At 46.2% G+C, this 18,848-nt stretch overlaps 1 protein-coding gene across 2 annotated transcripts; it reads left to right on the top strand.

The window, feature by feature from the left end:
* Positions 1-2,368: 2,368 nt before the first annotated feature.
* LOC135235189 (RNA-binding protein 39-like) lies at positions 2,369-17,882 on the top strand. Of its 2 annotated transcripts, XM_064300458.1 has the most exons (17): positions 2,369-2,667; positions 4,203-4,265; positions 6,035-6,084; positions 7,099-7,290; positions 8,524-8,589; positions 8,715-8,768; positions 9,250-9,367; positions 10,078-10,230; positions 10,505-10,642; positions 11,093-11,158; positions 11,823-12,027; positions 12,942-13,028; positions 13,935-13,967; positions 14,938-15,055; positions 15,385-15,490; positions 16,010-16,088; positions 16,983-17,882. In XM_064300458.1, exons 2-17 carry the CDS (start codon positions 4,215-4,217, stop codon positions 17,081-17,083), a joined length of 1,617 nt encoding a protein of 538 aa, XP_064156528.1. In that variant the 5' UTR covers positions 2,369-2,667; positions 4,203-4,214; the 3' UTR covers positions 17,084-17,882. The 2 variants fall into 2 exon arrangements, with proteins under 2 accessions (XP_064156528.1, XP_064156529.1); XM_064300459.1 differs by lacking the exon at positions 13,935-13,967.
* The last annotated feature ends 966 nt before the right edge of the window (positions 17,883-18,848 follow it).

Raw genomic sequence — 18,848 nt, 5'->3', positions numbered from 1 at the left:
GAAGCCCTCCTGGGCACAGTTATGCATACACTTTCAGGGACAGCCTGCGCATACGACTTTGCATTTTAACAGAAAGGCTGCACTGGAGCCGTGTTTCTATACTGTATTTTTTTTTGGAATGTAGTTCCATTGGCATACTGGTTAAACTGCATTAAATGCTTAAATATGTAGGCTGCTGTATGCCCATTTGGTTTATTAAGAGGCACGCATACTGTAACTGACAAAGTAGTTACAAAAAGTACAAACTTTTTGCCACAAGCATGAAAAGATGTAGAGAGGACACATAACCGGGCAAGAGAACCTAATCAACAGCTGGAATGTAACTCAGTTTAAAAACACATCTATTTACTGTGGCGCAATCAAACAGTTCTATGGAGCCCACTTCAAAGACAGACAAAGAAAGATTTACTCTCAAATTTAATTTAGGCAGAGATTTTAATCCAGAGTGAGTTAGCATGTTCGTTTTTTGTTACACAAATACACATAGAATCCATTTATACCGCTGGATATTTTCGCTAAAGCATTTCAGGTTCTGTAAGTTAGGCGACTTTGTTCAAGGGTAGGCTAACAATAACGTCCTAACTGAGAATCACATACCCAACCTCTTTTGCCACAGGCCCCATTCCTTAACCCTTGTATTCGGTTTTAAAGTTTTTATAATACATTGCATTACAGGCATTTAGCAGACGCTCTTATCCAGAACCACTTACACAACTTTTTACACAGAATTTACATTGTATCAATTTGTACAGATGGATATACTGAAGCAACGCAGTTTAAGTACCTTGCTCAAGGGTACAATGGCAGTGTCCCACCCAGGAATCAAACCTGTGACCTTTAGGTTACAAGACCAGCTCCTTATACTACACTGCCCCCCACAGGACTGACACTATTGAGAGATGTAAGCTATTTAATAACTGACTAAACCCGTGTAAATGTGGTTCTTGCTGTGTGTTTCTATTAGTCTCTCATCATCTTTATTTGCTTTATGTCTTTTTGCCTGATGTGGTGACCAATACCCCAGGATAAGACTCTGGGAACTGCAAAGATGAGACGGTAACAGCAGGTCCAATGAGTGATCATTTATTTACCAATGTGCACACAGCGAGAGGATCTCCAGGGCAATCCAAGAGAACTCTGACGAACTTCCAAACACATCCACCTTTGTGGTTCATGATTGGCTGAAACCCAATAACCCATAAGGCCGGAAACACAGCCTACGTAAGAACTCAAACACAGACGCATCAAGCTGCGCAAAGACAATGTCATGCGCCGTTGCGTTCTAAAATGTCACCTAAAATTCTTAACACAACGGCAGTGCCAAGCGTTGCAGTGAGGGGGCGCTATAGCAGGTGACAACAGTCTTCCATTTGTGCTTTCTTCCGCTCGGCCATTTCACAGCTGTCCTGGATCGCCCCCTTGAGGATGCAAGGTAATTACCTCCACAGGGGCATAAGAACGCATATTGAGTATGTACAACTGGGCCGTGCTTTTGCTGTAGGTTAGCCCGCCGTTGTCATTTGCGTTCGTGTACATACTTAGGGCATGTTTCGGGCAGAAGACATAATCCACCAAACATTACTAAAATAGTGTAAAACAAGAGAGATGGTAAACACACAGAAGATACTATCACTTTAATCCTAAGATTGATTCCTGGGCCCAGGACCAAAGCTATCCTGCGATAACTAGGTCCACTGCGGGATGATAGGTGTGCGATGTATGCACGTGTCAGTGCAAACAAACGTATGACCGTATGTGTGTATACAGAGTCCTGTATGTCATGTGATAGCAATAGATACAGAAAATGCAATCAAGATACTCCACTTCATAGCAATGCTAGGCCTAATACAACTGTAGGCCTTAGCACTCACACCAGCAGGTCTGAACCAGCCCAGCAGTACCAGTGTGAGTTCCAGCACGCCACATCACATGAGTATTTTCGCATCAATTTTATTTCTGTACAGCTTTAAAATCACAATGTCCAGGGTATATTTGGCCCAGACTAACAGATTCGTATGTGGTAATAAGTACATAGAACACTAGGATTAACCGTTACACTACATTCCGCCCATTATAATGATTTAATCCCGGTCACATCACCCCAAAATCACTTTAAAATGTAACCTAGGCTAGCCTTCACACATCTATCCAGAATGTCAACCAAACAGTTGAATTTGTAAAAATCGTGATATGATTTTTTGAATCCTCTGATCCTCCAAAGCCCGTACACGTTGAGATGGACAAACACATCGTTGTCAATGTATTATAATTACGCACAATATTGCTGGGATTATTTCGGTATTACTAGGCGCGCCATCTGTACAGTGACGCAATAACGTGCCCCTGCGCCGCCGCGTGAGAGACCCCTATTGTGTTGATTACAGGCGCCATTTTGGGTGAAGCTCGGGAACGGCTATTTAGGAGTGGGAACTTAAGGCATTTCAATATTGGATTAACCTAACGTTATTCCGTTGATATTATCTTTCAATATAGCATCTTCAGTCTTTTCATACTGCGAAGAACAAAATATCCACGCGTATAGGATTTAATGCACGAGTAGCCTAAGGTTAGCTAGCCAGCTAAGGCGGAAGAAAAACGGCTAGCTAGAGTGTTTGTGGGAGGTCAAGAGGCCCGTGGAAGAAGACTTGAAGTTAAAATCTCTCCGAGGTAATGCTGGTGAACATTTAAATAAAAGCAGTGTTATGTTAATATAGTTATACATGTGGATCCCCGACTGTTGATCAGTCATATTTAAATGCTCTTAAGTTTGATAACTTAGCAATATAGCTGGGTGTTGTGGGCTGTTTCCGATATAAATTATGTTGTCAGTAACGCTGTCTGGCCGTAACGACGCGTTTCCAGGACAAGTTTGTTAGGGCTAGCCAACTAGCTAACGTAATGTTAGCCATATCTAGTGGGTACATTTTTCTACAATGTTAGCTAATCGAATATTGTAGTTAATGGTAATTGGAAATCTAGCTAGTAAACCAATGCTTTGTATTTGTACCTGAGCAGGTAGCCAACAACGCTATCTAGTTAGCTAGGCAAACAATCATTGATGGCTAGCAAAACATACCCACTGGCTAATTTGTGGTATTGTTAGCCGTCATATACATATACATATTGACGTTATGCCAATGATTGTAATATGCTAACTTAGATTATGAAAGTGAGTTATATATCTGGCTACGTTAGACGTTGGTTTAAAATTGTCTGGCTTGTTAAAGCATACAAGTAGACTATCAATACATTTGATTGGCTGTATCGTTCATATCGCGTTAGCACAGTTTTCTAATGCTACACCTAACTGGAGGTAATTTATTGGCTAGCAAGCTTGTTGCTGTTAATTTGGCTATTTGCTTGCTGAATAGCTCTTGGTGCAATATGATTGCCCGTACCTGCTGGCTTATAGCTAGTTGATGCTTTTCTAACGTATGGTTATACTGTAGGCTTTTTGACAGGCAGCACCGTTTCTCTGATCTGGACAATTTAGGAGCACACAGCAAAATTGAGGAACAAAAGCTGCACATGCAATTTGCATGTTTTTCCTACGACAGAATCATGTTAAAAACTGTCAACAATACACCTGAGTGTTTTCTACAAAGCTGTTGTCCAGTGCTCTGGTTTACAGTGCATGGGTGGGGGTTCTGCAGCTTTTCCCATCTTGTCTCAAAAATATATTATCTCTGAAATATGCCTCTAATATAAAAATATAAGTAGAATGTATTTCCTCCTTTTGTGTATGTGAGGACAGTTGTAACCCATTGCATCTGGCTGTAGTTTGTGGTGTTATTATACTTTCAGTTTTCATGTTTCAGTGCATGAATGTTTTACAAATGCATGAATGAGTGAGGATGAGATATATTACTGGTGACAGTGCTGAGGCGTAGCTGTATCGCAGCAGTTAACACTTGAGATCTGGAATTTGCAACTATCTGAAACAGGGATAAAATGATGGTTGAAAGATGGTACACGCTGACGATTGATTCTGTGTGCGGACTGTTGTGGGAACATGAGGTCGATGGATGTGTTGCCTAGAAAACTCCACTGAATGGGCCACAGTCCACAGCGTCTTGCTGGTCTTGACCGAGGAGAGACGGCCAAGTTGCTTTGTGCCGCCGCTGTTCGCTGGATGCGATGCTTGTACGACTTCACTGAACACGCATTCTTTCTCACTTAACACGCATTCTTTCTCCCGACAGCTTACAGGAAACATGGCTGACGATTTTGATATTGAAGCGATGCTCGAGGCTCCTTACAAGAAGGTGAGTGAAATGTGTAGGGACTGGAAGTTTTAGGATGGGGAGGGTAGGGGATGGGAGGGGAGGAGTGGGAGGGAGGGTTCAGTGCACTACACATTAAACTGCTTTCTGTGTTACCCTCTCATTGCCCAAAACCCTTTAAACTGACTTATGTGTGTTTGGGGGGGGGACTGTTTAATGTGATGTGATGTTGTAGTTCCACTTCAGAACTTTGAATAAACGCCCATCTATCTCTTTTTGTAGACTTGCCTAACGATATCTCACCTCTACTCCCATGAATTCACCTTTGATTCCAGTGTGAACTGTCAAAAAATAAGGTAGTAATTGCACAATGTATTGATGTACTGTGGTCCCTAGGTAAAAACAAATAAAAAGATAAAAAAGGGGAAAAAAGAAAGGAGGAACTCATGATTACACATCCAAGCACCTGTTCGGTTGCGACAAGGTGAATACAGTGGATGAAGCGTTTAGCCTAACACATGTACCATGGAGACAGTATTCAAATTTTCTGTTCACACGGTAAAGGCCTAATTATACCTTGAAGCTTTTGTATTATATTCTACATTTTATTTCTTTCCTTTCGTCTGTTTTGTAAAATTGTACCTGGTATAACGTATTGATGTAGCCTAGTGAGTTGTATATTTAATTCAAATAGTGGATTTAGTTTTGTTTGTGAATAACTTGTTTTGCAAACAGCTAATTGTTAGTAAATGTGTCCAACTGAATATTGTACAATAATGGAAAAACGTATTTTTAAAAACTCAAGACTAGTTTTCTGTTGGTGCTGCCGCAGTTCTAGCCACGGCCAGTAGGGGGAGAATGCAATGGTGAAATGTGAATACTGTCTCTTCACCCCAGTCGATTGTGATTGTTTGGTACATGAATTAGCATCTGTACTTTTTCTGCATGCCTGTGCACCTGTTGGTGACCTTTGCAACTTTCCAAAAGTGTACTGAATAACAGTATTTATTTATAATATTTTATATGCTAATCCCATAGTTCCCACACCGTTCTGGGACCCTGTAAAGCTAATATCACAGTTAATATTTTTTTCCCAAAAAACAAAACCTAAAAAAATAAAACATCTGCCAAACATGGAACACCTCCATGCAGCTGTCTACGTTGCTATGGAGTTTCATGAGGTTGAACTGGTGGAATTAATTTTTATTTTTTTTATTCATTAAAATTTTGCTTTTCTGGTTTGATCTTCTGGGAGTGGACATTACTAAGCAGTGTGAATCCCTGTCTACTTCAGGGCGAGATGTGACATCAGGCTCATACAGTCCGGGGGGAAGATGGCTGGAATGGCACCCACCACTGGAACTCGATTAGTGGCTGGCTGCTAGCGTGGCACACGCGCGCTCTTAGGCAAAGCTAGCCTGGGTACTGACCGGGAGAGCTAACCCCGGCCAAAACCGCTAAACCCGCCCCTTTTTCAGGGCACACCAGGAACTTACTCACACCTTTTTATTTAGCACTGTATATGGCTCGGATGGGTTGATTAGTCGCAGATGTGTTTAAAAGAAAGGAGGTGGAGGAGGAGGAGGAGGAGAAAAAGGTAAAAAGAAAAAAAAAAGGTAAAAAAAAATAACAGCAATATATGTAAGAAGGAACCTGCTGTATGTTTGTCCAGAGCCCTAGAACCCTGTATGAATACTTTAATAATGATAATATTTTATATTTTCTCTTGTTCCCATCCCCCCCTTTTTACCCTGTCGACTTGAAATGTTGCCTCTTCGTCTTCATGATGTTCTTCTATCAACCTTGCTTAGGATGAGACCAAGCCCTCTAGTACCAATGGCACCGAGGAACGCAGCAAGAAGTGAGTACAGCATTTTGCGACCGATGGTCGGTTGGTGAACAGCTTATAGGGCATTGGCTTTTGTTGGGGTTTGCATGGTCTTAAAAACATAATAATAAAATGACAGTTGGATTAGTCATAGAAAGTGGTCAGCTGTCTGTCCTTAACGTAGTGTTACTATGGTGGATTGGTGGTGTTTAAAGGGGAATTGCACTTTCAAACACATATGGGCTTATTTTGTTTATATTGTCCTTCTAATGAATTTGTCGACCTTCATTTTTCGATTACTTATTTCATTTTAAATGTGTAATGTTAGAAACAATTACCTTTTTTTTTTGCGCAAGTCCACATAGTAGTACTGTTTCCGGTTTTTTTTTTTCGAAGAAAAGCATAGCGTTGAAGTCGCGCAATGATATGCTGCCTAGGTCTTCTACCTGAATTTGTAATTGTAAGCAACAAAACATTGTAAAATATTATCAAAACGAAATAAGTAATCGAAAAATGAAAGTCGACACGTTCATTAGAAGGAAATTAGAGATAAAATAAGCCCATATGTGTTTTCAAGTGTGATTCCCCTTTAACTGTGTCTGTAAGTACTTGGCTCATTCCAATCACCTGTTTTATCTGTCCTTGTCTCCTCGGTCCTGCCCGGACCTGGAAATAGATTTTTCGTAACGTGCGATGTGTAAATGATCGACCTGTGGGTCTGCCTCTCCCTTTTTTGCCACGTTTGTAATTCAAACATGCCATGTGGGTTCAGACACCTGACTGAACAAGGGTGTTCCACTTGCCTAATGCCCGTTTCCTTGATTCCTCCATCCTCGCGTCCTTTCCTTGTGTCCTCCATTGGGTGGAGCTAAGGAAGCGAGGAAAGGATGGAAGGAGGTAAAATGAGCGAATGGAATGGGCCGTTTAGTGAGTGTTTAGTGAGTGTTTGCTCTGTAAGGTAAATGGTCGTACGGTGACGCTGGTGTTGCGGCGCTGTTCACGCGCCGCGTGTTTTAACGTCCTCCCGTCATCTCCTGTCCCCGGCAGGAAAAAGAGGAGCCGGAGTCGCAGCCAAAGCCGCGACAAACGGAGGAGCAAGAGCCGCGATCGCAAGAAGAGCCGGGAGGGGCGGCGCAGCCGGAGCCGCGAGCGCAAGCGCAGCCGCAGCCGCGAGCGCAAGCGCAGCCAGTCCCGCAGCCGCGAGCGCTCCGGCCGCTACCGCGCGCGCAGGAGCCCCTTGTAGGTCCCGCCGACCGCCCGCGTCCCGCCTGTCTGCTGTACCGCGCGGCCCCTAAAGCCCCCTGCTCCTCACCCAGGGAGATTAGACTCACCCAAAGCCCCCTGCTGCTCACCCTGGGAGATTAGACTCACCCTAACGCCCCCTGCTGCTCACCCTGGGAGATTAGACTCACCCAAAGCCCCCTTCTGCTCACCTAGGAGATTAGACTCACCCTAAAGACCCCTGCTGCTCACCCTGGGAGATTAGACTCACCCAAAACCCCCTGCTGCTCATTCAGGGAGATTGGACTCACCCAAAGCCCCCTGCTGCTCACCCTGGGGAGATCAGACTCACCCAAAGCCCCCTTCTGCTCACCTAGGAGATTAGACTCACCCAAAACCCCCTGCTGCTCACCTGGGAGATTAGACTCACCCAAACCCCCTGCTGCTCACCCTGGGGAGATTAGACTCCCTAAGCCCCTGCTCCTCACCCAGGGAGATTAGACTCACCCAAAGCTCCCTGCTGCTCACCTAGGAGATTAGACTCACTCAAAACCCCCTGCTGCTCACCTGGGAGATTAGACTCACCCTAAAGCCCCCTGCTGCTCACCCTGGGGAGATTAGACTCACCCTAAAGCCCCCTGCTGCTCACCCTGGGGAGATTAGACTCACCCTAACGCCCGCTGCTGCTCACCCTGGGAGATTAGACTCACCCTAAAGCCCACTGCTGCTCACCCTGGGGAGATTAGGTTTATCCTGTCCCTGAATCAGGGCTGTTCATATTTGTAGCTTTAGACCATTGGTTGAAGGTTAAAGTTTAACATGTTTAAGCTAAGTAATAAGACGGCACTAGCTCACACACTGCTCTCGCTCTTCCCGCTGCGCAGTCAGACTCCCTTCTCTCAGTGATCGCAGCCGCTGCGGTATGTGAATTACTCACTGAGAGACGGTCGCTATGGTAATGGGTCTCCAACAGTAATTGTCATCAGGGCACATCAGCACAAAGTCGCAGTGCACTCTAGCTGCGTTTCATCAGCACTTTAATATACCACTAGCTTTTATGTATTACAGTGCCTTGTTTTAATGACAAATGAGTGTGTAAGAATTGTGGCATATTGAAATAAAGCTAGACCGAAGCAGGCAAGGTCATTGAGGATTGATTGTACTGCAGGATCCTTGTTGCGTGGGTGCTGTAACTGTGGGGAGATGATTGACAGCTGTCGTCACTAAGCAAAACCTTGTGTTTGATTTCAGCTCTGGGCCCAAATTTAATGGCGGCGCCAGGGGGAAGATCGGTCCGCCTCTTGCCATCAAAATCAGGTTTTTATGACCCTGTTTGCTTTAGTGTGGGTGCGTGTCTGTTCAGTGTGAACCCTAAACACAGTAATATACACGGGCCCTGGGCTGCACTGGCTCACCTGCTCCTGTCTCTGCTCTCTGTGCAGCCGCAGACGCTCCCGAAGCAGAAGCCCCTTCAAGAAGGACAAGAGCCCAGTGAGGTCAGCCAATCACATGGCAGCCTGAGTCTGTGTAAAGCAATAACACGGCAGCCTGAGTCTGTGTAAACCAGTCACACTGCAGTCTGAGTTAGTATGAGCCAATCACATGGCAGTCTGAGTGCGTCTGAGCCAATCACACGGCAGTATGAGTCAGTCTGAGCCAGTCACTGGGCAGCACTGTGTATGTGTACGAGTCCATGATCCAGACTCCTGGTCTTTCTCAGGTTGGTAGAGATGCAGTCTTGGTACAGCTTTACAGCCCATAGTGCCATTTCAGCCTCTGAGTAAACTCATACAGCTGAGTAACCAATGGCTCCAATCAGGCCAAGCTTGTTGGTTGAAACAAATAAAACTCAAAGTTTCAGCATAAACATGCATTGTGGACGCGTGGTAATGCAGGAGCTGCGGTTGATGCTGGCGGTTGAAGCGTTCTCTGCTGCCGCGTGTCTGGAGCTGACCCCGCGCTCTGTGCCGTTCACAGGGAGCCCATCGACAACCTGACCCCGGAGGAGCGGGACGCCCGCACCGTCTTCTGCATGCAGCTGGCGGCCCGAATCCGGCCGCGGGACCTGGAGGAATTCTTCTCTGCCGTGGGGAAGGTGCGTACCTGCCCGGCACACGCGTGTCCCAGCTAACGGGCTCTCCGCGGGGGTACAGGGGCAGCGTCCGGCCTGTCTGCTTTAAACCCAAACCGCTGGGCTGAGGACGTTTTTACAGCACATTTATGTGGCAGACTCAAACCGACGTCCAAAGCAACGTACACTAAGTGCATACTGAAGGTCATTGGAACAACTACAGAACACGGGTCCCATACGATACAATTCTCATTGAGGGTCTGTTATCCGTAGGCATGGGAATAAGGTATAGTGAGCACAGGTTACGTTAGTAAGGTTACAGCAAGTTTAAACTAGAAGGTGAAGCGTGATCACAAGAGATATGATAAAGAGCTACAACATCGAGATGAAGATACGAGTGCAACAGGAATGTGCTAGAAGATCAAGATGCAAGTGAGACATGTTTTGACTTTGCCACAGTCGCTGTAGCGCTTCCCACATAGGTGTGATGGTTTCTCCACACCTTTCTGAGGTCACTAGGCCTGGGGAAGATGGGATACGAGTGGGCTTGGCAAAATGTAGCATCTTTAAAGAGGTAAAACTTGTGAATGTGGCAGCAAATGTGGAAAGGCAAGCCAAGCCATTTTTTATCTAGCAGTCAAGTTGAAACATACATGTGAGTTTTCTGTTTTATTTTTTTATAATTATTTCCCTGGTGTGATGAACCCCCCTCTCCTGTCCTGCCTGGTTTGCAGGTGCGTGATGTGAGGATGATTTCGGACAGGAACTCCCGGAGGTCGAAGGGCATCGCCTACATCGAGTTTGTGGAGGTGAACTCTGTGCCCCTGGCCATCGGGCTGACGGGGCAGAGGCTGCTGGGAGTTCCCATCATCGTGCAGGCCTCGCAGGTGAGAGAGCGAGCGCTGCCCTGGGACCGAGCGCCTTAAACTAACTACCCCCCCACCCCGTTGGTTTAACACAACCCAGGTTGCAAGGAAGACCGCTGCAATAAATTCATTCAGCTTTTTCTTCTCTCCCCCCCCCCACAGCCGAATGTTAATTTTTCTTTTTATTTTATTTTATTTTTTTGAATTCGCGCATGCACGCACGTACACACTTTCTCTTATGCACGCACACGCACACACGCACAGTAACTGACCCTCCCTCTCCCTCCCCCTGCAGGCGGAGAAGAACCGTGCCGCGGCCATGGCGAATAACCTGCAGAAGGGCAGCGCGGGGCCCATGAGGCTGTACGTGGGCTCCCTGCACTTCAATATCACCGAGGACATGCTGCGGGGCATCTTTGAGCCATTCGGCAGGGTACGCCCCCCCCCCCCCCCCGAACAGACAGACACGCTCACGCACACCCCCAACACACGCACACACTTACGTACGCACTTACGCACGCACGCACACACACACTCACATACACACACTCACATACGCACACACAAGCATGTGCTCACACACGCGCATCAGGGTACAGCACTCTGTCAGCATCTAAGGAAATGCTGACTCATTGAAGAAAAGAGGTTAGCTTTCCTTCCCCCCCCTCCCCCCCCATTTTCAAATTCAAATAGTTTTTTCTTCAGGAAGTAGCTTAGTAAATATTACCTGTGCATACAGCAGCATAAGCACGGCACAGTCTGCAGTAAATGCCGTATCCCCACGGTATCTGCAGTGACAGCCATGAGTCTCATCCCCACATGGGTGGACACAGCTTTGATTTTGTATCCCAAACTTTCTCTCTCTCTCTCTCCCCCCCGGCAGATCGAGAGCATTCAGCTGATGATGGACAGTGAGACGGCTCGGTCCAAAGGGTACGGCTTTATCACGGTGAGCATCAGTAAGCGTACGGAAACCGCTTCACTCCTGTCCCTGCAGATTCTCTGACCAGCTTCCTTTACCCACACAGTGCTGTGGCTGTTAGCAGATCTTTCTGCATGTTGGGAGGGAGCAGTTAAATGGTTAATGGGATTAGTGTTTTATATGTCAGAAGTAAGCCTGTAGAGGGCAGTGTAGAGCAGCCCTGAGTTTGGCCTTTTCCTCAGGTTGCTTGTATTTGTTCACATTGAGTCAAGTTCATTGCTCAGACCTGCTATGGTGGGTTATATTTGACATTTTACTGATTCTCTAAAATATATATATATACACATATATATATATATATATATATATATATATATATATATATATATACCTTTTTTTGTAAACTTGAATACTCATAGGTGCATTTTATGAAATGCCAGATTTTCCTTACCTGAGCAGGTATTTAATGGACATTCAGACGGCTCAGTCGTCTGTGCCAAATGCCTCATTACCTCTGGTTGGCTTGTTTCTTTTACCTTTACTCTGAAACATTTAGCTGCAGATAAACTTGTACAGCTTAATTTTTTCGTTCAATTAGTTGTTATTAGCGTACATGTTGGCTGTACAGTGTTGATTGGCTGTGGTGAATGTGTTTAATTGGCTGTGGTGAATGTGTTTCCCTCCCCGGTAGTTTGCGGACGCTGAGTGTGCTAAGAAGGCTCTGGAGCAGCTGAACGGGTTCGAGCTGGCCGGGCGGCCCATGAAGGTGGGTCATGTGACCGAGCGCACGGACGCGTCCACCGCCAGCTCCTTCCTGGACAGCGACGAGCTGGAGAGGACCGGCATCGACCTGGGCACCACCGGCCGGCTGCAGCTCATGGCCCGGCTGGCCGAAGGTACTGTAGCCTTCCACACTGACTCTTACAATTACTCTTCTGCGCTGACTCTCCATCACTTACTCTCCATCACTTACTCTCCATCACTGACTCTCCATCACTGACTCTCCATCACTTACTCTCCTACACTGACTCTCCATCACTTACTCTCTTACACTGACTCTCCATCACTTACTGTCTTACACTGACTCTCTTACACTTACTCTCTTACACTGACTCTCCATCACTTACTCTCCTACACTGACTCTCCATCACTGACTCTGTTACACTGACTCTCCTACACTGACTCTTACACTTACTCTCTTACACTGACTCTCCTACACTCACTCTCTTGCACTGACTCTCCTACACTAACTCTCCATCACTTACTCTCCTACACTGACTCTCCTACACTGACTCTCCTACACTGACTCTCCTACACTGACTCTCCTACACTGACTCTTACACTGACTCTCCTACACTTACTCTCTTACACTGACTCTTACAATTACTCTTCTGCACTGACTCTCCATCACTTACTCTCTTACACTGACTCTCTTACACTGACTCTCCTACACTGACTCTCTTACACTGACTCTCCTACACTTACTCTCTTACACTGACTCTCTTACACTGACTCCTACACTGACTCTTACACTTACTCTCTTACGACTCTCCTACACTGACTCTCCTACACTGACTCTTTTACACTGACTCTCCATCACTGACTCTCTTACACTGACTCTTCCACTGGGACTCTTCTACACTGACTCTTCCACTGAGACTCTTTTACACTGACTCTTCCACAGTGACTCTTACATAGTCAGTGGCTGTTCCACACTGACTATTCTACACTTTATGGTTGACCTTGTATTCTCTGTTTATTTGCCAAACATCGTAAAGGGAAAGTAAGGAATGTGTGTGTGTTCCTGCAGGCACTGGGCTGCAGATTCCTCCAGCGGCCCAGCAGGCCCTGCAGATGAGCGGCTCCATCCCGTTCGGCGCCATGGCGGCTGTAACAGGTGAGCTCTCTCAGGCTGACGCCACCTGTGACTCCCAGCACCTTCCATCGGCGTCATGTGACCTCATATCTCACCGACCTGCTCCATGGTTCATGGTGTGTGTGTGGGTTCAGCAGAGGGGCAGAAATCTTTCTGTGTGTGATCACTGGCTTAAAACTAGTGCAGATAATTATGAGTATGAGCATGAAGAATCATCTTCTCACAGCATAGATACGCGTCCAACATGTCCCTATGCCATCTGTGCACATGGAGTCTCACAGTGGTCATAAACACTGCATCACAGTCCTGTGTAAACACTGCATCACAGTCCTGTGTAAACACTGCATCACAGTGCTGTGTAACTGGGCAGGTCGCTGTTCTGCTGCAGTCAGTGTGTGACGTTACACCTTTGTAAGAACGGGTGGTTTTCACAAAATGGCAGCCGTGTCCTTCCTGTGTGTTGGGTCTTGGATCCGTGCTTACCGAGGGCAGCAGAATGCCCTCAGACGCCCCCGGATTTTCCTGTCCCCGCTCGTCCACCCTGATTGGTCAGCTGGGGATTCCGGGTCTCGGGGTTCTGTTTGTCTGTCTGTCCATTCTAAATCCCAACGTTTGGCCACAGAAACCTGGACGTCTGTCAAAGACCGAAAAGCATGTGGATGTGCGCTTGTAATATCGACACAAGTAGATACTGGAGATCACTTCCAGATCTAGGGAAAGTTTTCCAGCCTGCTTGTTCTGTATCGTGTTTTATTGTTTTTAAGAAAAACTGAAACGTAGCTTTAGCGTAAAAACATCCGTTCATTGTGCACTTGTCATGCCCATCTTCACAAAGTCCACAGTTAGATTTTTTTTTTTAATTAGTTTTTTAAAATTCTGTTTCCATGGAAGTACACATTGATAATTTTGTTTCTTCTGATCCTGTAGATTTACAAGCAAGGCTGACCCAACCCTCAGAAGGTGAATTTGATACCCTTGTCTAAAGCATGATCCCACCCCACATACGAGCTTTCTCCCCCAGCTAAGAAAGGGGGAGAAAGACTGAGTTTGTGTGCGTCTGTTTGTGTGTGTGTGTGTGTCTCTGTGTTCCTAACCAGTAGAATGGTAGGATATCTTATCTGTTGCCTCCTTGTGGTCACTAGGGGTCAGTGCGGTCCTTGTACTAATGTGGAAGACGGCCTGTGTGTGGTATAGGCGGATTAACGCTGTCTTGGAGATCCTTTTTCTGGGAATTCCTGTTTTGGTCTTGGTTGCGGGGGTGGACTGGCAGTATGGGAGTGGTTTTATGGGTATTGTGGGGGTGGACTGGCAGTATGGGAGTGGTTTTATGGGTATTGTGGGGGTGGACTGTCCGTATGGGAGTGGTGTTATGGGTATTGTGGGGGTGGACTGGCAGCATGGGAGTGGTGTTATGGGTAGGATGTGTCAGAATGCATCGTGTGGAGTGCAGTTTCAGACCTCATAGCGGTTACGCAGAGCAGTAGGTGGGATGCAGTCACACCGTACCGGAGTTGGGTGAGTCACTCCAGGGAGAATGCACTGAGCTCTGGGGTATAACACAGTACTGATCCGTAAGGCACCATGTATGGAATCACTGCTTTTTAAAGAATGATAAGACTGCCCATCAGCAGCAAGGGCAAACAGATTCTGTGTGACAATTTGATTTGTTTTTTTCAGTCACATGTAAGCTGCAAGGCCTAGCTGCTGATTGGCTGTCTTATCGGCAGCCAATAGGTGTCAGGGGTATGTTTTCCCGGAAGTATTTCGCATGGCCTCTGATGTTTGGTTATTTACTAACGCATCAGGGCGGAGCGGGTGGGGGACGGACGCGGAGCGCGAGCAGACTGATGGCCTCCGGCCTGCACCTAGCACACGAGTTGTGGTTATTTTCTGTTGGGATATAACGGTTTAAATTTGTTCTGTTTTGTAGCTGCAGCCATCAGCCCTGCCCTCAACCTGAACCTGAATGTGAACACCCCCCTGAACCTGCCCACACAGCCGCTGGCCACCCACTGCTTTCAGCTGTCCAACATGTTCAACCCGCAGTCGTGAGTACCGCCGCACTACTTGGACCCCCCCTGATGAGCATTCACTGCTTGCGTCTGCTGGGGATGAATAGAAATGTACAAGTCCATTTATTTAACGGGAGAAGAGTTTTAAAGAACCGCCAAGGGTATGCAGCACTTTGCGTAAATTGCTTTGTGGTGATTGATTGTGGTGATCTGCCTTCTGGGCAAGTGGGAAGGGTTGTCTGTAGAAGTGATCTTTGTAGCACCATGCTGTGGAAGGTGAACCCATGGAGAGAGATTAAAGGTGGGGGGGGGGTGCAGACACCGAGGAGCTGTCATCAGTTCCTGTTTCGCTCTCGGTTTCGCAGGGAAGACGGTCCCGGCTGGGATGTGGAAATTCAAGATGACGTCATTGAAGAGTGCAACAAACACGGAGGCGTGGTGCACATCTACGTGGACAAGAACTCGCCACAGGTAAGAGCTGCCTGTCTGAAACGAGCTGGGCAGCTGCCCTGCTCACACCGCACAGGAGGATCACATGCAGATGTAGACCCTGTTGATCATGGTTTAACTCTCTCAAAAAAGGCTCAGTGTTTAGCTATTTTATTCTAAACCAGTTTAAAAAATTTTTTTTATTTTTTATTTTTTTTTTTTACAAGTTCTTGTCAAGAGTACTGTAAGAAAGATATGCAGGCTGTGGAAAAGGTTCAGAGAAGGGCAACTAAAATGGTTGCTGATATGAATGTTAGAAGTTATGAAGAAAGAATTAAAGGTACTTTATCTCTTCTTGCTTGGCAAAAAGTCTTGGGAACGATTTGATTGAGGCTTTTAAATTCATAAAGGTGATTGATTAGCAAAATTAACTACGATCATGTGCTTCACCTTCTAGTTTAAACTCGCTGTAACTACTATTTTTCTGGTTGAGTTCTGTCAGTAAAACGAGGGGGAGGTGCTCTTTTCCCTGTCTCATTAACCTCTGTCCCGCTGTTTTAGGGTAACGTGTACGTGAAGTGTCCCACAATTCCCGCTGCCATGGCCGCAGTGAACGCTCTACACGGCCGGTGGTTTGCAGGTGTGTAAATGTGTGTGCGCATGGAGGTGGTTTGCAGGTGTGTGCATGTGTGTGTGCATGGAGGTGGTTTGCAGGTGTGTAAATGTCTGTGTGCATGGAGGTGGTTTACAGGTGTGTAAATGTGTGTGTGCATGGAGGTGGTTTGCAGGTGTGTAAATGTGTGTGTGCATGGAGGTGGTTTGCAGGTGTGTAAATGTGTGTGTGCGCATGGAAGTGGTTTGCAGGTGTGTGAATGTGTGTGCATGGAGGTGGTTTGCAGGTGTGTAAATGTGTGTGTGCATGGAGGTGGTTTGCAGGTGTGTGTAAATGTGTGTGCATGGAGGTGGTTTGCAGGTGTGTAAATGTGTTTGTGCATGGAAGTGTTACAGGTGTGTAAATGTGTGTGTGCATGGAGGTGGTTTACAGGTGTGTGAATGTGTGTGTGCATGGAGGTGGTTTGCAGGTGTGTAAATGTGTGTGTGCATGGTGGTGGTTTGCAGGTGTGTAAATGTGTGTGCGCATGGAGGTGGTTTGCAGGTGTGTAAATGTGTGTGCGCATGGAGGTGGTTTGCAGGTGTGTAAATGTGTGTGTGCATGGAGGTGGTTTGCAGGTGTGTGAATGTGTGTGTGCATGGAGGTGGTTTGCAGGTGTGTAAATGTGTGTGCGCATGGAGGTGGTTTGCAGGTGTGTGAATGTGTGTGTGCATGGAGGTGGTTTGCAGGTGTGTAAATGTGTGTGTGCATGGAGGTGGTTTGCAGGTGTGTAAATGTGTGTGCATGGAGGTGGTTTGCAGGTGTGTGAATGTTTGTGCATGGAGGGTGCTGTTGGTTTAGAAAGTAAAATGTCCTTAAATTCTGAATCCAGCGGTTTTGTTAATGTTTTAATTATGTTTCTCTCCCCCCCCCCCCCCACAGGTAAAATGATCACGGCCGCGTACGTTCCCCTCCCGACCTATCACAACCTGTTCCCGGACTCCGTCACAGCCACTCAGCTGCTGATGCCTGCTCGCCGATGATCGGGACCCCGCCCACCGAGCCGCTGTGTGTGGGGCCCCCGGGGGCCCGGGGCCGAACGGCGGCGGGTCCCAGCCCGGCACACAGCCCTGTACATATGACCCGAGAGGCGTCCTGTCGGGACACACACCGCCCCGTCCCGACCAGGCGCTGCCCCTCATTCTGTGAAGTTTTTAATTTATAATGTTTTTTTGCATTGATTTAAATAAATAAAAAATTCAAAAAACCTAAAAAGACAAATAATAAAAAAATAAAAATATAAAAAAACACACACTCACACACACACACACACACTCACACACACACACACACACACACACACACACACTCACTCCCCACACACACACACACACACACACACACACACAGGCTTAATTGTGTAATTACACCCGTGCCCAGGTGCTGATTGTAGGCATCGTGCGTGAAGTCTCAGTCTGTATTATACCGAGGGAGACCGTCGCTCCAGCTTACCCTGCGTCGGTCTCCTGTCTGTCGGCCATCTTGTCGTTTGTACGTTGTTAAACCTGCAGTTGTTTTGTGCTTTAGAGGCGTTTTATTTTTCCTACTTTACTGGAAGTGTATAATAAAAAAACGGTATGATACCTTCAGACACCAAAAAAGAAAAAAAACTTTTGCGGAGGAGGAGAGGAAGTTTGGGCTGTACTCTTCTGTTTTGAGCTCTGTGAGCTGGGGAGATCCTTTCATCCGTGTGTCTTCTCAGACCCTCCCTCTCTTTCTAGCCTTTTTGTAATCGAGATTTCATTTTGTAAAGAGTTCTTGATTAAATTTCTTTCAAATTAAGCCTCCTGTGGTTGTCCTTGTTTTTTTTTTCCCCATCGGTGTGAGTCAGTGGAGTTCAGAGGGACTTTTATTTGTCTAACACTTAAGCATATACAGCACAAAGCGCTTTACAGAGATTAAACATTTTAATGGCCATTTATGGAAAATAAGTCAACAATAAATTTATTTATAAAATAAGGAGCTCATGAAAGCAACACCAAAAATGTGTTTTAATATGCGACTTAAAAGAAGACTGATTCAGCAGGTCAAATGTGTGCACCATTTAGACCTGCTTTTCTTTATTTCTCTATCCACAAACGAAGGTGTAATTGAATAAATTTACCGAGCGATGTGGTGCAGATAATGCTGCAGGCTCTGACACTGACTGATTCTGCACATCTCGCTTGGCTATGGGTCGTATTTAACGTGTTTTAATTACGCTGAGTGTGCGGAATTGCCTGTAACGGCAGGTGTGCACCGGAGTAGCGTGCTTACTCAGAAAGCCCTGTCACGCTTTCACTTCTAATTATTAAACAGTTTCTCATTACGTAGCAGGCACTCTTATCCAGAGTGACTTACACAACTTGTTTTTTTTACATAACATTTGCATTGCATCCATTTATGCAGCTGGATGCTATGCTGGGGCAATGCAGGTTGGGTCCCTTGCTTGGGGTGTGGTGGTGGTGGTGGTGTCCTACCCAGAGATTGAACCTGAGACCTTTGGGTTTCAAGGCCAGCTCCATGCCCATTATGCTACACTGCCACCCACCACCTCTGCATCCTATCTTGATTTAAATGATCATTATAGCCCTAAGTTGACGTCAGTAGGAGCTAACTCTGCTTATGTATGCCCAGCTGGGAACGCAGACGGTCCTCATCTTGTGTTCCAGTTTAACGTCTGTCCTCTGCCAATCCATGAATTTGGCTTAGTCAAATATTATATAATTTTCTGAATTATAAAATCTTTCAGAAAGAAATATTGAAATA

This window comes from Anguilla rostrata, chromosome 11 (assembly GCF_018555375.3).
Source record: "Anguilla rostrata isolate EN2019 chromosome 11, ASM1855537v3, whole genome shotgun sequence".
Lineage (NCBI taxonomy): Eukaryota > Metazoa > Chordata > Actinopteri > Anguilliformes > Anguillidae > Anguilla > Anguilla rostrata.
The sequence above is the reverse complement of the archived record's forward strand: the minus strand, read 5'-3'. Positions and strand labels throughout refer to the sequence as shown.